This window comes from Cnephaeus nilssonii, assembly GCF_951640355.1.
Source record: "Cnephaeus nilssonii genome assembly, chromosome: 1".
NCBI classification, from domain to species: Eukaryota; Metazoa; Chordata; class Mammalia; order Chiroptera; family Vespertilionidae; genus Cnephaeus; species Cnephaeus nilssonii.
Window position 1 is genome coordinate 71,475,923 of NC_137072.1, and position 26,784 is coordinate 71,502,706.

The window sequence follows — 26,784 nt, forward strand, 5'->3', positions numbered from 1 at the left end:
TCCCTTTATCTCCAATAACCTGATCTAAGCCCAACATCATTTCTAGGCTGGAAGTAGTCTCCATGGCAATCATCTGTAGGTAGTCTTCTTGTTTTTGCCCTTTTAACTGTCTAATCTGCATACACAGAAACTAGATAGATGATATTAAAACTCATTCAGAGTAAAAGTTGAAGGCTTTAAACCTTCTCAGCAAGACTCTATATTATACTACCCATTACTTCTTTTTCCCATAACCTCTCTGATTTCATCTTTGACCATTGTGTTCATTGCTACATTCTTGGTATCTGGAACAGAGCTTTCTGCATAATAGTTGCCTATAAGTATTGGTGGAATGCATAAATTCCTCACTCAAAATAGAAAGTGATAAACTAAACATGGAATGCTTAAACTCATAAAGTCATTTAGAAGTAGGAACTGCTCCTAAAGATCATATGATTTGATTCTTCATTTTACAGGTTAAAAACCAAGTCTTTGAAAGCTTAAGTGATTTGCCAAAGGTCACATGGTTAGTCAATAGAGACAATCTGCTCCTGTTCCACATTAATTCCTTTCTCAAGAATTTTTGGCCCTTATTTAGACTTTAAGCTATTATTTTTCAAACTTTCCTTCATTCCTATATTCAGCATTCTGATCTTCCCACGTGATTTTAGCAGTTTAGCATGGTGATTAACAACACATTCTAGAGCTAGTCTCCCTGAATTCATGTTACATGAGGTGGAGCAAAATTTTGCTGTCCCCAAAATATGGCTCTTGTGATATTGATTTTAAGCTGGTAATTAAGGGAAATACAGACTCAGGAAGAACTTTTGACCTTCCCTCTTTATTGCCTAAAGGAATTTAGATAGAGGATGTGCTCCAGGAAGGGAGATATATGTCATCACAGATAACCCTAGTTTAATATGGATTAGTGAGTGAGACAGGGAGGAACCCAACAAGGCCTGCTTGATCAAAGTCCTCTCTGTGTCCCATTGAGAAAGATGGCCCAGCAAACATTTGTTTACCAAGCATTTGCTTTTCTATATTCATACGAATTGCCTTCCTTCCCTTTGAAGTCCCAAACCTCAACATTTTCCTTTTTCTTAGCTCCAGAATGGCATATAAACCTCAATTGCCATAGCAATTAAATTTGGTTGTTTTCTCTTGTTAATTTGTCTCTTGTAAATTTGGTTATTAGCCCAGACAGAAGAAATTAAAAAGGTGGGAGGAAAATTAATTTTTTGACCTCTACACAGACTACTCTGCTTACTGTGTGACCTTAAACAAACTAAATATCTTCTCCATATTAAACAAAGAATCAACGGACTAAAAAGGCAACCTATAGCTGCTATGGAAAATAGTATGTAGTTTCCTCAAAAAATTAAAAATACATCAAACATATGATTGAGCAATCCAGCTTCTGGATATTAATCCAAAAGAATTAAAATCAGTATAACAAAGTGATATGTGTACTCCCATATTTATTACAACATTATTCACAATGGCCAAGATGTAAAAACAACCTAACTATCCATCAACAGATGAATAGAAGAAGAAATTGTGTTATATACATAAAATGGGATATCATTCAATATTTTATTTATTTTTAAAATATGTTTTTATTGATTTTAGAGAGAGAAGAAAGGAGAGAGAAAGAGAGAAACATCAATGTGAGAAGCATTGATTAGTCGCCTCCATAAGCACCCCAACCTGGGAACAAACCTGCAACTTGTGCATGTGTTTTGACCAGGAATCAAACCAGTAACCCTCCAGTGCAGGGGATGATGCCCAAACCAACTGAGCCACATCAGCCAGGACTCAGTATTTTTTTTAAAGGAAATCCTTCAATATGCAACAACATGGGTAAGCCTGGAGAACATTATGCTAAGTGAAATAAGCCAGTCACCAAAGGGCAAATATTACATGATTCCACTGATATCTGATATCTAAATGACTAAATCTATGGAAGCAGAGACTAGAATGGTGATTGCCAGGGACTGGGGAGAGGGGGAAATAAGGAATTTTTGTTCATGGGTTAAAATTTCAGTTATACAAGATGAGTAATTTTTAGATATCTGCTGTACAATATTATGCCTATAGTTAACAATACTGTATTGTACATTTAAAAATTTGTAAAAGGGTAGATCTCATGTTAAATGTTCTTTCTACAATAACAAAATAGAAAATACATTTAGGATATGAAGAAGCAGATTGTTTAACACTGTCAATCATCAAATTATGGAATAATCTCCCAAAGGATATGTGAAAATGCCATAATTTAAACCATTTGAAACCTGACTGAAGAAAAGCACACAAACACATAAAGTTGACCTTATTCTTCTCCCTACATGGATGACAAGACTACACAAGCAGGACCTAAGACACGGGTGGATTCCACAGACATTCTCCAGACCGCCCACTAGTGTGAGGAAGAAAGAAGAAGATAGGGCTGGAATTGATGACTCACATCAGGATGACTTGCTCAGCATGTTCCTGGCTCAGTTACAACTTCCTGAAGTCACCTCACTCTCGGAAGTTTCCAGGGAATACAGGAGGTCCTTCTCCATTCCACCCTACATTTGGAATTGGCCTGTGTTTTGTTTTGTTTTGTTTTGTTTTGTTTTGTTTTGTTTTGTTTTGTTTTGTATCAGAAACAACTGGTGTAGAAGACCAGACCACATAATCTATAAAGGGCAGACAGAACCTTAGACCAGGGGTCAGCAAACTATGGTCCAAGGGTTAAATCTGCCCACAGCCTATTTCTCTAAATAAAGTTTTATTGGAACACAGCCAAGGCCACTCATTTGCATAGTGTCTAGGGCTGCTTCCACAGTAAAAGTGCAGAGTTGAGTAGTTCAACAACTCATGGTCCACAAAGCCTACGATCATTATTATCTGGCCTTTTACAGGCTTGACCCCTGCCTTAGACTAATAATTAATAATTAAAGCATTTCCAGGGGGAAATATGTAAAATTATTGCTTTCTTCACATCTTTTAAGTTGTGGAATAGGAAAACAAATAATTTGAATAGAATATGGGAACTTTTTGTGAATCTAGTCTAAGATAGAACATGCCAGAGCCTGGAGCACACATCTGTGACACTAAAGTAGTGTCATGATTAATAATAAAAGCACTAGCTCTGACCACATCACTCAGTCAGTTGGAGTGTCCTCCCATGAATCGAAAGGTTGTCGGTTAGATTCCAGGTCAGGACACGTATCTAGGTTGAGAGTTTGGTGTGTGTGCGGGAGGCAACTGATCAATTTTTCTCTTGCATCTCTCCCTCTCTCTCTTTTTCTCTCTAAAACTCAATAACCATATCCTTGGGTGAAGATTAAAAAAAAAAAAAAAAAGAATGAAAGCACTAGAATCACAAAGGCCCGAATGTGAATTCCGGATTTGCTCTTTACCAGCTGTGTAACCTTTGCCAAGTTACTTAATATTATCCAGCTCCTAGGGCTCATGAGAGGTGTGAATGAATGACTTTATGTAAAGCACTTAGCACAGTACCTGGTATATTAGCATGTGCTAAAAAAACAACAACTACCTACTTTTATGATTACTATATAATCAAAAACTAAACAAGATTGAAGGTGAAGATGATGAAATACAAATGCATTGCTTGTTAAACATTACCTGCACAATCTTCTCTGGCATCTCCACAGAGAAGGCCATCATTTTCAGGACTTCTGGTTGAGTTCCCATCTGCCACAACACAGTGGAGGATCACTAGACCTTCAAGTTCAAAACAGAACCAAAACAAACATGAAGACTTGAATATTTCCTCAATGTGAAATACTCTATCAAAATTATGACCCATTTATAAAAATAACAAGCCTGTGGCTTCCATTTCCAATTCATTATCCCACAGGGAGGGATTGTACACAAGCCAGCATGTCTCATTCTTTTAAGCTCAGTGCAGAAGACATAATTCTCAAACCAGCATAACTATGCACCTTAAGTAAGGAAACTTGACCATAATTTGTGATAGAAACTTATCATATAAACAGAAAATAGAGTTCTTAGCCACTGGATGAATTAATAAATGAGTTTCCAGGGGGAATGGATGATAAACAATATGGCAACGTACTTTCTACATTCCACACAGACCAAATGTTTCTCGAGTATTAACTATTGAGTTCCTTCCTCTTGGAAAGATGTGACCTAGACATGCAATTTATAGGAATTATTTTAAAACTTTATTTATATAAAACAAATGAATAATTGTTGAAGCTGGGTGGTGGGTATATCGAGTCACTATGCTGTTCTCTCTACTTTTATATATATTTGAAAATGTCTAAAATAAGAACTTGGGAGGGCTTCCAGTAAAGATGGCAGTGTAGATAAACGTGGTACTTGCATCCTCCCACAATCACATCAAAAATACAACTAAACTACAAAACAACAATCATTCAGAACTACCTGAAATCTAGTTGAACGGAAGTCCTATAACTAAGGATACAAAGAAGCCATATTAAGAATGGTAGGAAGGAAAAAAAAGAATGGTAGGTGGGCCAGGGCATAAAATGAGCTAGTCCCACTCACACATGTGGTGGATAAAAATTGAGAAGGATATCTCAGCTGTGGCATTACCCCCTGAGGAGTGAGGGGTCCCAGCTGCACAACCAGGCTCCCAGCACAGGGTTCTAGTGCTGGGAAAAGAAGTACCCATAACTTCTGGCTGTAAAAAACAGTAGGGACTGTGGCTGAGTGAGAAGGCATTCCTCCTAAAGGGCCCACCCATGGACTTACTCAGACTTACTCGCTCTGAGCTGCAGGTACAGCAACTTGAAAGGAACTAGGGACATACTGTGATGAATGAATTGTCTGGCATCTAGGTGTTGCCAAAGGCCATTGCTCCTTTTTTGAGACACTCCCCACCCCACAGAGCCAGTGCCATATCTGAGTCTCCAGCAACCTGACTATCACTATTCACCTGCCCTTGTAATTCTGAGACCCTGTCCCACCAACTTTTGGGCATACCCAAGCTGTTTCTAATGGTTTTTCCATATAAATGGCCTATCTTGGCTCATTCTTTGGACTCTTGAGAGATTTTTAAATCTCTCAAACAAGCAGCAGCATCTGACCTCAGCACGCTCTGTACCTCTCTCTAAGTAGCCCCAGGCCTGGCACTAGTAGCAGCCAGCCTTAGTTCTCAGCTTAACCTCTCCTGGGCACCTCCAAGCCCAGCACAAATAACAGCCATCTGCAGATCACTCAGTAGCTTGTGCCAGGTAGCCTCAGGCAGAACAGGTGGTTGCTGACCTTGGCCTACACCTCCTGGAAGGCCCTGGAGCCAGCACACCCAGTGGACAGCTTCAGATCACATCAAAGCACCACTATCCAACCAGCTCCACAAGCGACACACTCAAGGAGTAGACTCAGCATGCAGCAGAAGTAAGTCCTGCTCCATGGGGTGGGCCCCTGCACAGCTGATCCTCCACGCTGGTCATAGCCAGTCCTTGCAGCTGATTGGCCTAGGGATAAGTCCATCCCATTTATGTGCCAACAGCAATCAAGGCTCAACTATAACAGTTGGGTGTACATAGACACACCTCAAGTACCCAGTTCTGGTGAATAGGGAGGCTGTGGAGGATAGTGATGGACCATCTAGGACAACTTCAAGTGTATCAACATTTACATCATGGGGCTGCAGGAAAGACAAGAGAGAGCAAGAAATTGATAACATATTTAATAAAATAATGAAGGAAAACTTCCCTAACCTGGTGAAGGAAATAGATACAAGTCCAGGAAACTGAGAGTCTCAACAAGATGAACCAAACGATACCCACGCCAAGATATACCATAATTAAAATGTAAAACATTAAAGACAAAGAGAGGATCTTAAAAGCAGCAAGAGAAAAGCAGTTCGTTACCTATAAAGGAGCTCCTATAAGAATATCAGCTGATTTCTTAACAGAAATATTGCAGGCCAGAAAGGACTGGCAAGAAACATTAAAAGTTATAAAAAGCAAGGACCTACAGCCAAGATTACTCTCCCCAGCAAAGCTATCATTTAGGACATATAAAGAGATTACAATATATAAAAAAAGCTGAAGAAGTTCATCACCACCAAACCAGTATTACATGCAATGTTAAAGTGTCTTCTTTAAGAATAAGAAAAGAAAAAAATATATAAAAATATGAACAATAAAATGGGAATAAATACATATATATCAATAGTTGAGTCTAAAAAATAAAATAAACAAGCAGAACAGAAACAGACTCATATATACAAAGAACATTTTTATATTTTCCAGATGGGAGAGGGATTGGGGGGTTGAGTGAAAAAGGTGGAGGGGATTAAAAAGTACAAATTGGTAGTAACAGAAAGTCATGGGATATAAAGTACAGCATAGGGAATATAGTCAATAATCCTCTCTAATAAAATGGTAATATGCAAATTAACCATCACTCTGCTACATAAGCCATGCCCACCAGCCAATCAGGGCGAGTATGCAAATTAACCCCAATCCAAGATGGCTACAGCCACAGAGAGCAAGGTTTCCCAGGTAACAGAGCAAGCCAAGCTTTCCATAGCCGTTGCAGGCCTAAGCCTCCACTCAAGCTACAAAGTTTCAATTATAGAAGGTAAACAAATTCAAACAAATGGCGGCAGAATGGAGCTTGAGAGAGCAGGCCAGGGTTGCCGGCAGCAACAGGGGAAGCAAAGCTTTCCGCACACCCTGGCCGGGCTCACCCACTTAAGGCTACAAAGTTTCAATTGTAGAAGGTGAATTAACTGCCACAGAAGTGGCTGCCACCCCAGAGGGAGCAGCAGGCTTGGCTCCGCTCCAGGCTACAAAGTTTCAGTTGTAGAAGGAAAATAAATTCCAGATACCAGGGCCTCCCTTTGGGTTGCCAGGGGGCGTGGCTGGCCTGCAAACCACCACAGGCCCCTCGCTCAGGCCGCCCCACACCCCAAGGGAACCCCCACCCTGATCCGGGACACCCTTCAGGGCAAACCAGCTGGCCCCTACCCCTGTACCAGGCCTCTATCCTATCTAATAAAAGAGTAATATACAGATTGATCATCACTGCAACACACAATATAGCTGCCCCCATGTGGTCAAAGATCCTGCCCCCATGTGGACACAAGATGGCCACTACAAGATGGCCAGCAGGAGAGGGCAGTTGGGAGGCACCCGGCCTGCAAGGGAGGGCAGTTGTGAGGGACCAGGCTTGCAAGGGAGGGCAATTGGAGGTGATCAACCCTGCAGGAGAGGGCAGTTAGGGGTGACCAGGCTGGCAGAGGAGGGAAGTTGGGGGCAAACAGGCTGGCAGGGGAGCAGTTAGGCATCAACCAGGCTGGCAGTGGAGTGGTTAGGGGGTGATCAGGCTGGCAGGCAGAAGCGGTTAGGGGCAATCAGGAAGGCAGGCAGGCAAGCAGTTGGGAGCCAGCAGTCCTGGATTGTGAGAGGGATGTCCGACTGCCCGTTTAGGCCCGATCTTACCAGGATCGGGCCTAAACGGGCAGTCGGACATCCCTCCAGGAGTCCCAGATTGGAGAGGGTACAGGCTGGGCTGAGGGACAACCCCCCGCCGTGCACGAATTTCGTGCACTGGGCTTCTAGTATTCTAATAAATATGTATGATGCCAGATGGGTACGAGACTTATCAGGATAATGAATTAGTAAGATACATAATGTCTAATCAATGTGATATATACCTGAAACGATATAATATTGTATGTCCACTGTAGTTAACAATTCATATTAAACCTGGATTTTTCTGCTTCCGCTGAAAAAGCAGAAAGTCTGGTAACATAGCTCTGAAACTCCTCCATGGCAAAACTGGCTGGAGCTAAGTAGTAGGTGACACCTTTAAATGCCACAGACTCCATCAGGCTTGCCACACTCATTTACCTGAACTGCCTAGACCTGGACATGAATTTCAGCTTGTAAACTGTATGAAATGACTCAGAAATTATAGAAATGCTCACAAAAACATCTAATCAATACTGAAGGCTGCTTCAAAGAGGGTATTACTGTTCCATCCAAAATGCAATACATATATTAAGCACTATGTGTTTGCCACTGTTGCAAGACACTGGAGGTTTAAAGATAACAGATATTATCACTAACCTCAAGGAGCTCACATTCTGATAATGAAGAGAGACACACACATTTTTTAAAGTATAATAAGCACAACAGCAGAGATAATAGAGGAATAACACAGGACAGAGAATGAACTCTGCCTAGCAGCAAAGACTTCACAGAGAAGATGAGGATTTATGGTGAGTTTTTCATAGGGAATAACAATTTTTTTAACATCAATTAATAACTTCTATAAAATAAAAATTGTGTAAGCAAGATAACATAATCATAGTATATTTGTCTGTCTCAATAGTGGATAATCTTCACATGGCAATAATAATGTAAATACTGATAAGTTAACAAAAAATTGTCATAAAATCAGGGCCAGTAACTTGCCCACATACACCATTGTGAGAAAACTCATGATTAATCAGTGTCTATGCTGTGCCAATTCTTAAATGTTTTGATTACAGCCCCATTATTAACTACAGTATACTGGAATTATGAGAGAAGAGAAACCTAACAGGTAAAGTCTAAACTAGACAAATCAAGAAATAGCATTACAAATAATTTATTTAGCAAGACATAGGTGAATACAGAAGAAATACCTAAAAGAGTTGAAAATGACTGCTTCTCAGGAGATAGAGAGGCAGGAAAGCATGGTACAATGACCAGCTGTTTGCTGCTATACACTTCTCAGCATTATATAATTTTTTAAAATCCATGTATATTTATTACACTATTAAAAATAAAATGAATTTTTAAGAAAAAGATAAAATTGTAATAAGCAGGAGATAGATAGATAGATAGATAGATAGATAGATAGATAGATAGATAGATAGATAGATTTCAGAGAGGAAGGGAGAGAGAGAGATAGAAACATCAATGATGAGAGAGAATCATTGATCGGCTGCCTCCTGCACACCTCCTACTGGGCATGTGCCCTGACCGGAAATCGAACCATGACCTCCTGGTTCATAGGTAAATGCTCAACCACTGAGCAATGCCAGCTGGGCCGGACATTCTAACCAAAAGGTACAATTTGTAAAAAGACTTGGCAAAAATAACATGACATGACCAGCTTGTCTGGAGGGTGGGTGGGGATTGTGATGGAACAGGAGGCTGGAGAGCAAGGAGGAAGCATATGGCCTAAGAGTCAAGTTAATTGTGTGAATTCTATTATGCAGCTAAAATGGGTCATTGAATATATTGAAAATCGCTTCTTGTTGTTTTTTTAGTTTGAAAAGGTTACTTGAATGAATCAGACACATCTAACTCAAAGTGGTGTCACTGGATACGGAGAAGAAGAAATGATTATGAGAGATATTCACAAAGTAAACTATAAAGGACTTGGTGACTAGTAGGATAGGGTGGGAAGTGAGAAAAAGGGAGCCAGAGTTTGTGGCTTGAGTGACTGTCTGGATTGTCACAGATATAAGGCATGCAAAGAAGACAAACAGGTAGAGGATTACTATAACTGATTGGAAATGTAAATCCCATTGTGATGGTGTTAGGAGGTGATTAGGTCATGAGGATAGAGCCTTCATGAATGGGATCAGTGCCCTTATAATAGAGACTCTGAGAAAGCCTTTGCCACTTTGGCCATATGAGCACAGAGAGAAGATATCTGTCTATAAATCAAAATTCAGGTACTCTCCCTACCCTGAACCTTCATTTTGAAAATTGCAGCCTCTAGAACTGTGAGAAATAAATGTTTGTTGCTTACCCAGTCTATGGGATCCTATATAATAAAAGCCTAATATGCCAAGTGTCTGGTCGGCTGTTCAACCAATCAAAGCGTAATATGCTAATGATATACTAAGGCTGCTCAACCGCTCGCTATGATGTGCACTGACCACCAGAGGGCAGGCACTCCGACTTTTAGCTTAGCTTGCTGCTGGGGTCTGGCCGATTGGGACTGAACAAGACAGGCTGGACACGCCCTGGAGCCCTCCTGTGGTCCCTCCCTGGCCCCAATTGTGCACCAGTGCGGTCCCTCGGCCTGGCTTACACCCTCTCACAATCCGGAACCCCTCAGGGGATGTTGGAGAGCCGATTTCAGCCTGATTCCACAGGCCAGGCTGAGGGACCCCACTGGTGAACAAATTCGTGCACCAGGCCTCCAGTTTTGTTATAATGGCCAAAAGTGGCTGAGACAGGAATAGAGAGAGAATTTCTACTTTGCACACTCTGAGACTTGAAATAAAATGTAGTTTATCTAGGAGATAGTAAATGGATATTAGATCTGGAACTCTAGAGAGAAGGCAAAGCTATAGGTTCTACATTTGAGAGTCATGGAAAAGAAACTGGTATTGCATGCCATGGAAGTGGGGTTCTCAGAAAGATCTATGTGAGAAGGGAAATATGATTAAGGACAGAATCCTGAAGAACATCAATATGATACATGGGCAGAAAGAGAAACATCTTCAAGTGACTGAGAAGGATAAGCCACAGAAGTAAGAAGAGAGAGTTTCCCTAAAAGAATTTGATCAACAGTGCAAAAAAAACTGATGGAGAATTACAGATAAGAGCTGAAACACATTCATTGGATTTGCAACCAAAAAGCACTAGTAATATGTTGCTAGAGAAATAGTAGTGGCATGAAGAGGATGCAAATAATTACAGATTATGCTTCAAAGACGTGGAACTGAAGAAGGGAACGAGAAGATTAGTCAATATATATAGGAAAACAATTTTTCTTGTTGTTTCAAATGTGAGAGAAAATGGACAAAAAGAAGCCAAAGGGATAGAAGAAAGGCCTAGGATGAATTACCAGTAGATACAGAAAACCTTGGAAAGTTTAGCAGAAAGGCAGGGACTCTTCTCTAATTACAGAAGTCCCCTCTTATCCGCAGGAAATGTTCCAAGGCCCCCTGTGAATGCCTGAAACCTCAGATAGTACCGAACCCTCTATTTTTTATGTTTTCTCCCATATATAGATATCATCTAATTTAGATAGGCACAGTAAGAGATCAATGACAATAACTAAAAATAAAACAGCTATCACAAGATACTGAAATAAAAGTTACATGGCGTTATTAAGTAAAATGAGGCTTACTTGAACACAAGCACTGCCATATCTGGTCAGTCCATTTAATAATTGAGACAGCTACTAAGTGACCAATGGGTGGGAAGTGTGCACAGTGTGGACATGCTAGACAAGGGGATGATGCACTGCTCCAGGCGGGACAAAGACGGAGGGCAAGAGATGTGATCATGCTACCAGAATGGCAAGCAATGAAAAGTCTTTAGAGAATAGAGCTTAAATGTATTTTATATTTTGGATATCTCACCCCATTGTTCAAAGAAATCCAATTCTGGTTTAAAATGAATGGGAAACATCCAATGGGTTTCTCAATTTTCAGACGATTGATATTTTGGGCTGGCTAAGTCTTTGTTGCAAGAGGCTGTGCATTGTGGGGTTATTAGCAGTGTCTGTGGCTTTTACCCTCTAAATGCCAGTAACACCCCTCTTTTCACTCCGAAGTTGTCACAACCAAAAATGTCTCCACACATTGCCAAATATCCCTGGGAAGAAAATTTTTGTGGTTGAGAACAACTAGAATTCTTTCCAAATTCTTTCAGTATTTTTTTATCCAATATATAGCTTTCATTTTGCATCTACTACTTTAAGTCAATTGCACATCCTCAAAGTCTCAAATTTTGACTTCTTAGGGAAAAAATTTCTTAGGGAAAGTATCATTATATTGTGGAAAGATCACCAAACTCATTATAATTCACTATGTAATTTTGAGTTCATTAACAAACTATACTGACCTTTTCCTCAAGAAAAATTAAATCATAGGTTCCCTGCCCTTCCCATAATCTAATAAATGTAAATAAAATAAAAACATAGTAAAATAGTTTGTAAAGGAACATACTACACTATTATAATAATCATTATCTTTATCAGAGAAGGTATGGGTTATATTTTAGAGAAAAATATGGTACATAGATATGGAAAACATTAGATTTTCATTCAAGAGAGTCACTAATTATATATTTCAGAATTAGTAAGAATATTAGAGGCATTAAGATATTTTACCCACTAACTCTCAACTCCCCTAAAATCATTTCTTGGGTGAATTAATCTATCCCACCTTTAATATTTCAGTACAGAGACTTCACTCTCTTTGAAAGCATTCAATTTCAGTGAGACCATTCCTCCATTCTACCAATCACAGTCATTCATTCATTCAAAAATTTATTAAACAGCTATTTCTAAAGCTCTACAAAGGCATCTTGATATTGACCTGGTTTTTGCCTTCCTGTAATTTTACTCTGCACATTAGAATCACTTAGAATAAGTGCAATATCTTTTTTTTTTTTTTTGCCTGACAGATTATCATATATTTGAAGCCAGCTATCAAGTTTTCCTGAAAGAATTTCTTTTCTTCAGGCTAAATGCCCTAGTTCCTTCAACTGTATTTTACCTGACATCATCAAGATCTTCATAAGCTTTGTCACTGTCTCCTAAATGCAAGGTCAGAATAAGTGTCATTTCACCTGGTCTGGCAAAGACAGAATGGAGTGGGACACTTAGCCTTCACATTGTGAACACCATATTTCTAATAATGTAGCCCCAAAGAGTCAGCTTTTTTCAGTTGCCCCATTAAATACTGGGGGTTCATTTGGGTTATATTAAAATGAAGTTAGAATGTTTCTGTACTGCTGAGAAGCACTGTATTGATGGGATTATTTGTTCTGTTTTGTGTCATTTTTATTTTTTTCCTAAAAATAAGATTTCATACTTGGCCCTTTTAAATGTTATTGTGTTAGATTTCACTATCATTCAAATATTTTACAATCTTTTTGCTTTCTTATTATTTCATTCAATCTTACCTCCCTGCTTTACATGACCTGAAGAATTTCTCAGATGCATTAAAGCAAAAAAACAATAAAATAAAATGTTAGATTAGCTTGTTTGCTAAGTGACTAAAAATTGAGTCCCTATTTCCAGGGTTACTTTTTAAATATCAACTCCACTCATAAAATTAAAGACAAAAAGGAAAAGAAATCCTTTTCTCCTTTAGTGAGTCAAAGCTCCATTTACTAGTACTGTTAGGCACTTTGAGATTCTCAAATTAAAAATTACTGAATGTATTAAAAGTATTATCCCTGTCAGCCAGCATGGGGGATGAAGTCATTGAGAACAATACAGGCATTGAAAGAGACACAGTATGACAAGGAGCATGACCCACTGTCTCAAAGTTACTGCTGATGCTGAGGTAAGTCGTATACCAGCTGGGTCAACTATTTAAAAACATCAAATGTGACCAACCTAAACAGTCATGTACGTTGTATTTGCCTCATCTCTGAGCTGAATTTTCCATTCTTAGAGCCAAGAGCATTTTAACCAGGATTAGGCAAAAGTAGGTTTACAGTTGTTTATATGGCAAATAATACAATAATTAATAATGATACAAGAATAAACTGTAAACCTACTTTTGCCCCACTCTGTATTTCAAAAATAAATATAACATTATCACAAAATGTCAATTAATCTATATTCTGATAATTTGGGACATCTTTTTTAGATATCCTCACATCTTCTTGTGTCTAATAAACCCAGAGATTCCCTATAATATCATATCAATCTTATTTTAGGATTTGAACCTCATTCCACCCCCATTAGAAAATCTAACTGTAAATTAAAGGATAATGTATCAAGCTATGAATATAAGCAGAAGTTGGAAGAGTATTTCATAGTCAAATACATTTTCATTTATTTTAAAGGGAAGCAAATTAATGGTACAAGGATGTTTCAAGACAAATGAAAATGGATTTGAATCTTGATGTACCTTTTAATTATGAGTTTTATGATTATGATTAAGTTATTCAACTTCAGGGTTCCCACCCATAAACTGAGGCTCACAATATATAACTTACATGGTAAAGATTTAGCTATGTGCTTAAAGGAATGAAAAAAATAAATTATGAATTAGTAACCTTGGTAATGTCTGGCATACGGTAGTCACTCAATAAAATAGCAGCTATAGGTGACCTGAAGTAAAAAAAGAATTCTAATTACTCTGATAAAACATTCTCCCTCTCATAAATGGCTATTGAAAAATTCCTACATTTATGATGTGATTTGCCTTCTGTATAAAACACATTTATGAAATAAAATACATAAGACAAATATACCTACACTAGAGGCCCGATGCATGAAGATTTATGCAAGAATGGGCCTTCCTTCCCCTGGTTGCCAGCACTGCCTTCACTCTGGCCGGAGCCGCCTTTTCATTCCAAATGCCTGCGTCATCACTATGGCGATGATGTAAGCATTCTGCCCCGCCCCCGGCCGCTCGGCACCTGTGTATGCAAATTAACCCAACATCTTTGTTGGGTTAATTTGCATACTCACTCCTGATTGGCTGGTGGGTGTCACGAAGGTATGGTCAATTTGCATCTTACTTTCTTATTAGTGTAGATATACAGTACACACTAAGCAGTGTGCTTATATGTATGTACTCAGTGAGGCAAAACCATTTGTTGGTCTTTCCTCATGCTGTTTCTTTCCAGTGATTTTTTAAAAGAGATTCGAAGTGAATGTGCCTCAACTGATTGGTAGAACTATGGTGTCTTCTACATGTGTGGTTCTTTGTACTCTTAGTACAGTTCTGCCAGTGACTCAACACACTGCTTATACCAGAGGAGATTACTAATTCAGTTAGATGGTTAAGTGATTCAGTGACACAAATATAATAGACTAGAGGGCGATGCACAAAATTCATGCAAGACTAGGCCTTTGCAGCCCCGGCTGCCTCAGCCCTCACAGCCCTGGCTTTATCTGGAAGGTCCTCTGGACAGTCATTCCGCTGTTCGGCCATTCGGTCGATATGCATATTATGCTTTTATTATTATAGATAAAGTCAGATCTTAGATGATATTATTTCAAAACCCAGTTTATTATATATTATCTTTCTGGTTTTGGAAAAATAGAGTTAATAAAGTTTTTAAAGTTTAAATCAACATTCAGGGCAATTTTCCCTCTATATCTTTATTGTCAACAATAAAAACAGAACCTTGAGTATGTATTATAGACATAGAGCATTTTCCAAATTCAAAATGAGATCCCATCTAACATGAAGTTGACAAAATATCAGGGGGTAGAAATGATGTTTAACACTGGGCTGTGGTTGGCTGAGACAAAAACTGTGAAATAGGTGAATTTGATATTGGTGTTCTTCTCCATCTTTTTCTGTAATTATTGTTTTTGTTGCCCTCCTATAAACCAGCATCCTTATATTACTTCAATAATCCCCTAAATAGAACATAATTCTTTAATGTATTACCATTTCTAAATGTATTTGATTTTAAAACAGACCTGCAAAGGAAAAAATGACTTTACTAAAAGAGATACATGAGAATCAAGTGTCCCAACCTGAGTCTTTTAGAAAGCAGAGACTGAGAAACAGATTAAGGGATTATCACTTTATTTGGGAGATACAAGGTCTGGGCTGTGAGAATGAGAGAAGAGGAAATAAACTAAAAAGGAGGCAAAGCAAAGCAATTTGTGTGCCCTTCATGCTGGGTGCAGCTCCAAAGTGAAACCCAGAGACACAAATTTGCTCAGACAACATGTTCACCCATACAGGAGCTAGGCTAAGCATTCCAAAGGAACTGTGTCTTCAATGATTCCACAGAAAAAGAATGAAGGAAGAATTTGTCTGTTCCAATCACTTTCATCATTCATTTCCTATTGGACCCCCACTGAGTGCTAACTTCCTCAATCTCTGGTCCCTTGGTGAGTGAGAAGCCAGAACTCATGTCTTAAGAGATGATGTTGTACAAAAAGAGGGGTGACCTGGTATGGGTGGGGAGCAGAGCAAGAGACAAAGAAGGTACTTGAAGGGGTTTGAAGAGGTGCACAATGTTTGTGTCCCGGTACAGTGAGGGATATCAGGTCATCTCATGGAGAGCCATGTTCTAGGACAGGGAAGGATTTTTCTAAGATTGCGGCACCTGGAGAACAGTCTAATCTGTGAAACTGAGAGACAGGCTTTTAGATTTCCAGAGCCAGGAAGGGAAACAAAGATGAGGGCAGAGAAATAAGAAGATCTTCATAAACAGTTTATGTCCATTCAAAATTAAGAAAGTAAAATATAAACTCCTTTCTCCTCCAATGTAAAATTCTCTTCCAAATAGAAACAATATCTTGCTGTTTAAGATGAAGAATGATGGATCACACTTTTTCTTAACTCATCAAAGTACTCCACAATCATATTTTTAAGCCCGGAGAGGAAAGTAATTTAACAACCTGTCATATATAAACTGACTCGTATATCTGAAAACTGTCAACACCACAATAAACGCCTTTGCCAGTAAATCATGCTCTTTTTTTCACCATGATTGTTATTAAATCTGTGACAACAATGACTAAATTGAATGGGACCCCATAATAACCTATAGCTAGTTTCTTAGAAATCGTCATTGTCAAAACTTGACTTTTTTATTCCTATTCCTTTATGACAGGAACAGATCAGTCAGACATTGTAATACTTTAAATGAGAAGCTCAAGGTCTCACTGAATTTCCACAATAGTTCAAAGAGAGGAGGCAAAAAAGAGCCAAGAAAAAGAACAATTTGATCCCAGGGAGGATTATCCAAGTGCAAAGTGAGGAGGAAGAGTGCAGTTGGCCTTTGGATCTAGTGATAACACAGTCTTTGACCCATGAGGAAGCAGCCATCAGACTCTAATAGTGGTACAGAAGAGAACATAGAGTTTGAAGTAGCTGCTTAACCAACCTGAAAACCACACACAAACCCACCCAGAATTTAGGTTAATCAACCCAACTTAGCATTAATCATTATTATCTTTATTAATAAAATCATTGCAGAGACCAAAAATAAATAAATAAATAAATAAATAAGTAAATAAATGTCAGGTAGTATCTTTAAAGTACCAGGTATACAAAAAGTAAATTCTCTTGGAATTACAAGAAGAGGCAATGTGTTAAGTGAAGAAATCATAGGGAAATATTTCACAGAAGGTGGGACTAAAGGCAATGACATAGAAATGAGTTTGGTATGGTTGGGACACAATGAGTAAAGCTGTCCAGCTGGAAGAAAAAAAATATGCAAACAAGAATTTAAAAAAAGGGACTTCTTGATGTGTATGGTGGGACCATGAAATAATTCAATTGATATTCTTGTGTGACCTATGAAAGTAAGATTCATTAAGAAATGGTTACACCACATATTTCCAGTTGGAGCTTTGTAATGTCTGTTCAGCACATTTTGAAAGATAGATTCCCAATTAAGGATCTGAGTAGTCTAGAAACCCATTCAATAAGTATTTAATAGTGGTGAATGCTGTTGAATAGAAATTAGTAAGAAAGAATGGGGTGTGTTTCCTTTGGTATGCTTTGCTAAGGCAAATGAGAAACATAGCTTATTATTCTTGTCTGTAGTTTTATCTAGAATATAAATCACACTTCCAGTCACTCTTTTAACCCTAAATTACAGGATAATTGTGATTTAGTTTTTGCCCTAGCTGGTTTAGCTCAGTGGATAGAGCATCGGCCTGTGGACTGAAGGGTCCCAGGTTCAATTCCAGTCAAGGGGACATGCCTGGATTGCTGGCTCAATCCCTGGTAGGGGATGTGCAAGAGGTGGCCGATCGATGATTCTCTCTCATCATTGATGTTTCTATCTCTCTCATCTCTCTCTCCCTCTCCCTTCCACTCTGAAATCAATAATATATATATATTAAAGAATGTAGTTTTAAAGGCAAAAACTGAGCCTGTGGCATAGGATCAGTACTACACCCCAAGATAAGGATCATGAGAAGGCATGTTCACTGTATCCAGTTTTGAGGGGAAAAATCTCAAGTAATTTTCTTTTAATTTTTAAAAAATTCTTCATCATTTGTTTCCCAGGTCTCCAAGTGCCCTACCTTTTTATTCCTTCCCAGAGAAATCTACTGACAATTTCTTAGTTTGAAATTCTACCTACCAACCTCCAAAGCATTTCCAAAGTACAGTAACATCATCCTGAGTTCTTAGAGACATAAGAACCCTTGGTAGTTATTTGGTCCACCTCCCGTCTCACCTAGGAATCACCTCTGTTCAACATCCTATAGTGTCATTCAGACCACAGACATGTCCAGGCACAGGAAGCTCACCACATCCCAAGTCAGCGGTCTCCAGTTTTTCAAAGTTCTACTTGGAAGGAAATTCTGCCTAAATTAAGGGGAGAGCTCTGCTTTCTGGAATTAATTAATCCAAGTACGCTCTCTGAATTAAACTGAGGAAATCTTTGTTGAGACAACTTTTCAACTATTTGAAATTGGTTCTCATAAACCAAAATTTTCTCTTTTATACCCACCACTCCAACTTCTATTCTCTTGTGTGTGTGTGTGTGTGTGTGTGTGTGTGTGTGTGTGTGTGCTTGCCTTCTTCAGTTACCATCAATCTGTCTCTGGTCTTTCAAGAGTACCAATGATTTCCTCATGGCTCACTCCTCATTAGCTTCTCCTTGAGCTTCCTCCATTCCTACAGTATTTGATACAGTTGACCTTCCCAAATCTTCCATTTACAATCCACTCTTGGCTTCCTGAATTGTCCATTCATTTTCACTCAACTCTGCTAGCTCTTTTCTCTCATTGTGGTAAAATACACATGACATAAAATTTACTATCCTAACCAGTTTTAAATGTACAGTTCAGTTGGATCATTCATACTGTTGTGCGACATCACAACCATTCATCTCCAGGACTCTTTTCATCTTTGCAAAACTGAATCTCTAGACCCACTAAACAGTAACTCCCCAATCCCTCCTCTCCTGGCCCCTGGCAACCACCTTTCTACTTTCTGTTCTCTATGATTTTGCTTTTGTCTTCTTTTAATATAATGCTATTCAATCTCACAAAATACCCATGGGCTCAGATTTGAAGACATATATGCTGAGGATTTATTATGTCCTAGGTACTGTGCTAGATCGTGAAATTTTAATCAGTTAAATTACTTCTTTCTATTTTCAGCCATATTTTTTAGCTAGGTGATTGTCCAATCTCCTGTAGGACCTTTAAAATACATATATAATAAACTTTATTTTGAAAGACAGGTTTTCCCTATTATCCAAAAGTATAATATTCCTATGAAACCTTTCGTAAGCTAAAATGGCATAAAGAAGCAATTACCTCAGAACAAACACATCTTGCTAACGGATGCACAAAAGAAATAGAAATAAAGCCCAGTTGCTCACAGACACAGTAAAATGTTATGGCCACTTGATGCTGAGATGCTGAGTGTAGTTCCTGGGTAAGAAGCTTGGGGGCACTCTTACAGCTCAGAGTGTTCGCTGCCTCTATAATGGCTGGCTACAAAACAAATACTGAATGCTACTTTCAGTTTTCACAAAAACGAAAATTTTCTTCGGATTTCTTTCACTTAGTAAAAACCAGTACTAAGGTAGGTCTTTTGTAAAAGTGGAGTAGCGTAAAGTGAACTTTTGAAAAGCAAGGGAGACCTGTACATTTAGATTTACAGGAAATTGCTAAGTATAGAGCATCCCCATAGTACACTCTCACTCACTCCCATTTCCTTTGATGTTATCATTTTGCATTATTGAGGTACATTTATCAAAACTAAGAATTAACATTGATACATTAATATTGACTAAACCCAAGGCTTTATTCTGATTTCACCAACTTTCCATTAATGTCCTTTTTCTGTGTCAAGATTCTTAGCAACCTCTGGTCTGTGTCAGATTCTCAGCTCCATCTTCGAGAGGGGCAGTATCTACATATATTACTTGCAATTATTCTGTTGAGGAAAATGTTTTTCCTTCTCTTGGAAACTCTTTAAACAGTTATATTTATAGGAACATATTAACTGGACTTTAGTAGGTCTGGGGAGAGGCCTGATAACCTTTACTTTTTACATTCCTTGGGAGAACAATCAGATTTGGAGTCCAAAATAGTTCACATCTCCACGGGGGGGGGGGGGGGGGGGGAGGAATAAGCTCTAATTCACATGTGGTACCGTAAACTCCTTGTCTCTCTCGGGTTAACAGTCTCAGAGTCTCAGAGACAGTTCTACTTGTTCCTTCCCCTTCCTAACCCACACGTGACTTGTCATTATATCCTATCAATTGTTGCTTAGAAATATTTATTGAGTTTATTCCTTTCTCTTCATTGCCTGGTCCAGACTTTCTGGACTAGTTAACAGTAGCTTTCTCTTTACTTGCCTCTTATTGTATTAGTTTCTCTTTTTCTGATCTACTCTGCACACTATAATCAATATTTAAACCACTGCACACTTTGCATTATTTCCCTACTGAAAAATGCCGCAATAGCTATCCTTATCCATTAGGATTGTACTCCCAAGAAGAGGTCCTCTGGCATGAGTTAGAGGTCCTCTGACATAACATTATTAAGTTAAGTAAGGCTAACTGAATTAATAAACCCATGATTTTCCAAAGAGGGAAATGTTACATTAGTAACTCAGTCAAATTGAAATAAGGCAATAAGTTGTTCAAATTTTTGTCCCTGTTTTGGAATTAATGTTTCTAATCTACAGGTCAGGTAAATAATATAGTACATATTAAAAACAATGTAAAGAATAAGTAAAAGTATTTCATGGCTATTTGACTTAGCCTTGCTGATAAGCAAAGTAGGTTATTACCTAATTGATGTGACCTAAGATTAAATACCCTATCTCTGTCAACCATCTAAAAAGTTATCTTATTTCTTTGAATTTTATCAATTAGAAATTCATTTGAGCTACCAAGATTCCCTTTTCAAGATACAAATATGCCTGGGAAAGCTAGCAGCCATTTGCAGAATAAAGCACACCCATTTCAAGCAGATTGCTTTCCTCTTAAGTTGTAGTCTGAAGTACTCCTGACTGGACTTCAGATTATTTGTGGACCCAGGGGTCTGTCAGAGCAATTTGGAAGTGCATCATGATCATGGCTTCAGCCTAAACTGCACGCAGCCCTGATTCCAGTTTGTCTGGACCCTCCTGGAAAGACACTGATCCTTAGGGAGATCCTTACGAGCATGGTTCATGGATATTCATGTCTATATCCTGGCATGAGCTGACTACAATTAAAGGGTGAGAAAAAACAAGATGAGGTTTTCCCTCCAGGCTCTCTGTGGACTTAAGGGGCACAAGAGTACTGGGGTGAACAATCTCCACAGAGATGAGGCCGTGCCAGAGGCTTGTGCCCCTGGGAGAAACATAAGTATCCTCTGTCCTCTGCACCTTCCATTTTGGCACAGGCATTGGCAGGCCATGCTTCAGCAGGGGCATCACAGTATTGGGCTCTCCCAGAATTATTTGGGCATTTCCACACCACAAGAGAGCATCATGCAATGGCGAAAACTGATTTGTAACAGTTGTTAATATGCAAGTGTGGCCTGTGAAACCTGAGGTTTTTGAAGAGGAAAAAACACATGCAAAAATTCGATGCTCTTTTAAATCAAAATCACGTCTGAAGAGGCAAATCCTAAAATCTTCGGTGTTTGGGGCTTCAGTTACATCATTTGTACAATGGGAATTTTACTTGCTGCCACCTTCTGCTTTATAACTTCAAAGCTAGATATTACAATCATGAATACATTCATGTTTTCTAGCAGAACTTAAAACCAACTTGCAACTCTAGATTTTAATAAGGAGAGCATATTTTTTACCTTAAAACACGCTCATTTTTTCAAAAGAAAAGTTTTTCCCCTTTTTCATTGGTTATAATTTCAGTGTTAGTGTTATATAGCAAGTGGATTTCAGGGAGAAATTTTAAAAAAAAGAATTACAGAGAATGACTCAATTTCTTTAAGATAAAAAATCCACTTTAAAGAAAGTTATTGCCCCTTTACCATATTTTTCAAAGAATCAAACATCATGATTATTTCTGTGATGATAACATTTGCCTAAAACAGAGACCCCATTACATAGTAAATGGAAGTTAAGTGATATTGTAAAAAGATTTTCTCTTAAATTTCCCAATGGAAATGTTGGTTACAGATCACTACAATGTCTGGTTGGTAAGAACTTTAGTCTCATCTAAAGCAACTGCTTCATTTTTGCAAATGAGAAAAACGAGGCCCAGAAATTTATAACTTGCAGGCATCTCCGAGTCACGGAATAGCAGAGTAGAACCAGGTCTGGTGCCTGCTCATTGCCAGTTCTCAAGGTACTTTTCACACACACACACACACACACACACACACACACACACACACACATACACACACACACACACACACATACACACATGCGCTCGCGCACACACACACACTAGCTAGTGGATCACACAGTACTAGTACATTGCTCACCTTCCGGGAACACTGATGCCAACAAATGACATCCTTTGGCATTTTGCAGCGAGTGGAGCTTTAGGGGATCTAAAGACCGAGTTCAATTCCCTAAGCCAAACATTCAACATGGCAGTTATACATTTAGGTTACTCTGAGTATACGATAACACTAGATTAGGGTTTTTCTGCTTTTTAACAGGTTTTGAGAAAAAAAATAAAGCACTGTGTGATAGTAAAGGGGGAAGAATGTCCATTAACCTGGAATAATAATTTCTATCATAACATTTTGCCAGGCACATCATCCTAATTTAAGGCCTGAATTAACTCATGCCTGGACCACAGCTGTGAGACAATCAGGACTCTGGCCTCCAGCACCTCTCTTCCCCACTCCCAACCTGCACCCCACTGACCGATTTACCTCCTTGAATCTTCGTTTGCATTATATCATTCTGTATTCAAGACCCATGATGGTGTGTGTTTAACTGTTTATTGATTCATGTCCAAATATTTGAATGTAGCTTTTTTTGGCTCTTCATAATCCATCTGCCTCTCATAAATTCTACTTTCTGGCATGCTGACTGACTGTCTCTCAGTAAAACAATCTTCTTTCCATCACCAGCCCTTGTATATCGTTGGCATCCTTTCTCTACTACTTCAAATCCTACCCAAGCTTCAAGGCACTCACTCGTGTCCTCCATGCTGCTGTTCCCCACTCCCCCACCCTTCACCGTTGAAGCTTTGGTAGAGGTAGCTCTCCCTTCCTGGTTTCATGAATTTTTCTCTTATTGTGTCATATCTGTTAGTCTTGTATCCCCAATTCAACGTAACATCTTTTAGAGCAGAAATCATGCCTTAGAAATTACATCTTGGAGTTTCTTGAGCCCTCATCCCACTCCCATTTCCATATACTCTATCATCCTGCTGATTGTAGCAGATTCTCAGTAAATACTGTGAGTGTTGGACAGTCCATATGAGTTGTAAGGAGAACGTTCACCTTCATCCAGAACTGGTATAGCATCAGCACTGGTTCTGGGCATAACTCTCAGACCCACTGCTCTTCTTGGAGGCTCCACATCACTCCACCACTAACTTGTTCCTGACTTCTTCCTCCTCTGCAGAATTTGTTAAATCAGTTCCTTCTCTCTAACATGGTCTGTCCACTTCCAGCCAAGGTCACAAACCTTTTTAGCCACCTCTCTTACTCCAAGGACACAGCCAAATGAAAGTTTCATTTCTTTTCCCTCCATAGAGAAATCCCAGCCCTTCCTAGGCTGTAGACACTTCAGCTGTGAAGACTCTCCTCTCCCACATGAATGTCCCAAGCCCAGGTGTCCCTGCCCCTCATCCCAGATAAACCTGCAGAATACTAGTTTTCCTTCCCTCCACCCCCCTCCCCCCAAAATGACCATGATGTCAATGGGATGCCCTGAAGTGGTAGGGTTTTCCTGCTACCTTATCACACGAGGGGCCAAGAGAGCCTGGCTCCCAGCTCGTACACCTCCCCCAGCACCTGAAGTTCCAGGTTCCTGTCTGCCAGCACCTACTCCCAAGGTGGTGGGGACAGCCTCCAGGGGTTTCTGGCATCCTGCAACTCCTCCCACCGGCCTCTCCCCTCTCTTCCTCACACCACGGGACCACACCCAGTGGTCCTTAACCTAACAACCCAGATTAAACCTTCGAAATGAAGAAACGTTTTCCCTCCTGCAATTTCTCCTTAAAATAAAGAATATACAGTCACATGCTGCCTAAGGAGGTTCGGCCAACGACGGACCACATATAGGATTGTTGGTCCCCAAAGACTATAATGAAGCTGAAAAATTCCTATCAGCCAATGACTTCGTAGCCATCACGATGTCATAGAGCAACGCATTACTCACGGGTGTATGGTGATGCTGGCGTAAGCAAAACTAGTGTGCTGCCAGTCTTATTAAAGTATAGCACATACAATTATGTACAGTACAGATCACTTGATGATGGTAAGAAGTGACTGTTACTAGTTTATGTATTACCTATGCTACACTTTTTATTGTCATTTTAGACTGGATCTTTCTACTCTACTCCTTAAAAACAAGTGTCCTGTAAAACAGTATGCTTTGTTACACTAGCAGCGGTCTCATACATCTGGTGTTTACCAAGTGTCCTGATTGCATGGCTTTCTCTTGTGCTTGATTTAATTTCATGTTGCTTTGTACAGTAACACGTTGTATAGGCTTGGGACCTAGGAGTACTAGGCTATACCATCTTGCCTGGGTGTGCATTAGGCTGTACCTCCTAAGTTAGTGTGTCAGTACACTCTATGATGTTCACACAAGGGTGAAATCCCCTAACAGCTCCTTAGAATACGCATCCCGGTCTAAGCAGCACGTGACTAGATTCCCAGCACAGCATCTGTGCACTTCATGGACAGTGCCCTAGGGAGGCATGTCATTTCCCTCTCCTTTGCTTCCCTATCAGGAACAGGAGGTTCGGGTCTCAGAAGTTGTCTTTTCTCCTCCAGCTCCCCCAACTGCCCCAGCAAGAAATAGGTGTAAGAATTCAATCCCAAACCTAGGCCAGCTCGAGTCTCCCCAGGGGTAATCTCTCTCTTACCTCTGGCACACACACCAAGCAAAGACCCACCCACCTGGCCCTGCACTCCCAACCCACATCTTAAGCCAAGGAATTCTCTTTCCAACTCCTCCCGGGATACCTTTCTCTTCGTCTCCCATGCTCCTGCTTTTCCTCCCACCAATTCTCACTCATGAGCACGGAGCCCCCACGGCCGCCCCCCCCCCCCCCAAGGTTTTGAGGGCAGCCTGCCTGGTCCTCCGCTCTGCGCCCACAGCTGCAGCACCAGCCGCTGGGCCCGGGATCCCTTCCGCCCTCTCGCAGCCCTGCGCGCCCAGGGGCAGCCCCAGCAGGTGCCCCATTGCCAGCCCCTTAAAACGTCGCACTGTCCCAGCGGTCCAAGTTCCCTGACCTGCCCCAGGGCGCCCTGGGTCCAAACGCCAGCTCAGATCAGAGTTCGCTCTCCTGCGACTCCACCCCAGCTTTCCTCCTGGGTCTCCAGCACCCAGTGCGGCCACTTACCCAGGGCCAGGAGCAGCGGCAGGGAGCCAGCGCCGCTGCCCGGGGCGGTCAGGTCCATCAAACCCGCGCTGCAGGGCGGGCAGCCCCTAGACGAGCCTCCCGCCTCCTCCTGAGCGCCTTTTCCAGGCCGCGGGCGTCCCAGGAGGTGCCTGGAAACTAATCCTGGAGCCAGAAGGAAACGAAACTACTCCTCAGGCTGGAACCCTGGCTACAGGGCAGGCAAACACCCAGGGCGGCGGCCTCCGGATCCCTGAGTGTCGCTGGGAGGAGGGAGCCTCCTATTTATTTCTGCTCTTTCTGCACACACCCCACCAGCGAGGCGCAGGACGGCGAGGTGGTAGTCTCCAGGTTGTTCCCACCCAAATTGCCCCACACCCACACTTAAATTCATATTGGGGCTGCCCTGGGGCCAGCTCAGCCACTCCACCTGCTGGGTTGCGCCTGACTGTTCCTGTCCCTCCGCCTGGGGGAGTAAACAGGTAGCCGGGGAGCAGGGAGGGAATGCACCGCAGGGGAGTCAGATGTGTCCTGCAAGGCCTGCAGGCAGCCCAGTGAGAAGCCTGCGCTAAACTCGCTGTGAGAATCAGAGATTCAAATGTGCTCTGGAATTCTGACTTTCCTCCCGCCAATTGCTAGTCTCTTGGAGGGACTGGAGCCAAGCACTACAGTGGTTAACCTCAGGCATTTGACAACTTACAAGCCCTCTATTTACATGTATCATTTGTTGGCTATCTGGGAGTTTGGACTCACCAAGCGCTACTTTAGAAATTTCATTTATATCTTTATTTATTCATTTATCCTTTGTATTTTTACTTATTTATTTAATTCGTTTACTCTATTGGATCTGCAAAAATAAGAAGAATGCTTTTTGCCTGTCTCTATTTCATCACACCTCCTCTTTTATGGAGAAGAGGAATCTGATCCAAGCATTTTCTGGAACACAAAGGCATCCTCATAGCTTTCAAAGACAGAAAGCAGCACCCAGTATTACCTTTCGAGATTAATAAATCTGCCTCCAAAATAACGAAAGGGTACAGCTGTGTTCAGTCTGATCTGTATTCCTCTTGCAAGATCCGTGTGTGGAAGCCAGCCTCCTCAGAAGAGAAGTTCTATTTCCTGGACATCCAAAAGGCACATATGTAAACTGCATTTACATATGAAATGCAGTTCAGAGGTCTGGCCCTTCCTCCCCATTGTTTAAATTATACAAATTATGATGCATTTTTCCCCCCCGCACACACACACACCATTTTAGTGCCCCAAGCAACCCATATGTCCAGAGGAACAAAATCAACTGTTAATTTTCAGAATCCCATGCTAGCCTCCACATGGCAGTTCATAAAGTCGTGATAGAGAGGTTATGGGATAGACTATTAAGGTACCCAGATAAAAGGAAAGGAGCACACTAAGCCAAGGATTTGGCACCATCTCCTTCCTC

The 26,784-nt window shown here is 40.4% G+C and overlaps 1 protein-coding gene across 2 annotated transcripts in view; it reads right to left on the minus strand.

Annotated features, from left to right (window-relative positions):
• BTC (betacellulin) overlaps window positions 1–25,725 on the minus strand; it is a 45,276-nt gene extending 19,551 nt beyond the window's left edge. For both annotated transcript variants that reach the window (XM_079776981.1, XM_079776982.1), the window contains exons 1-2: window positions 25,347–25,725; window positions 3,613–3,711 (exon numbers count right to left, since the gene is read on the minus strand). In XM_079776981.1, coding sequence (XP_079633107.1) covers window positions 3,613–3,711; window positions 25,347–25,404 — 157 coding nt within the window. In that variant the 5' untranslated portion in view covers window positions 25,405–25,725. The remainder of the gene's footprint in view (window positions 1–3,612; window positions 3,712–25,346) is intronic.
• Between the last annotated feature and the right edge of the window lie 1,059 nt (window positions 25,726–26,784).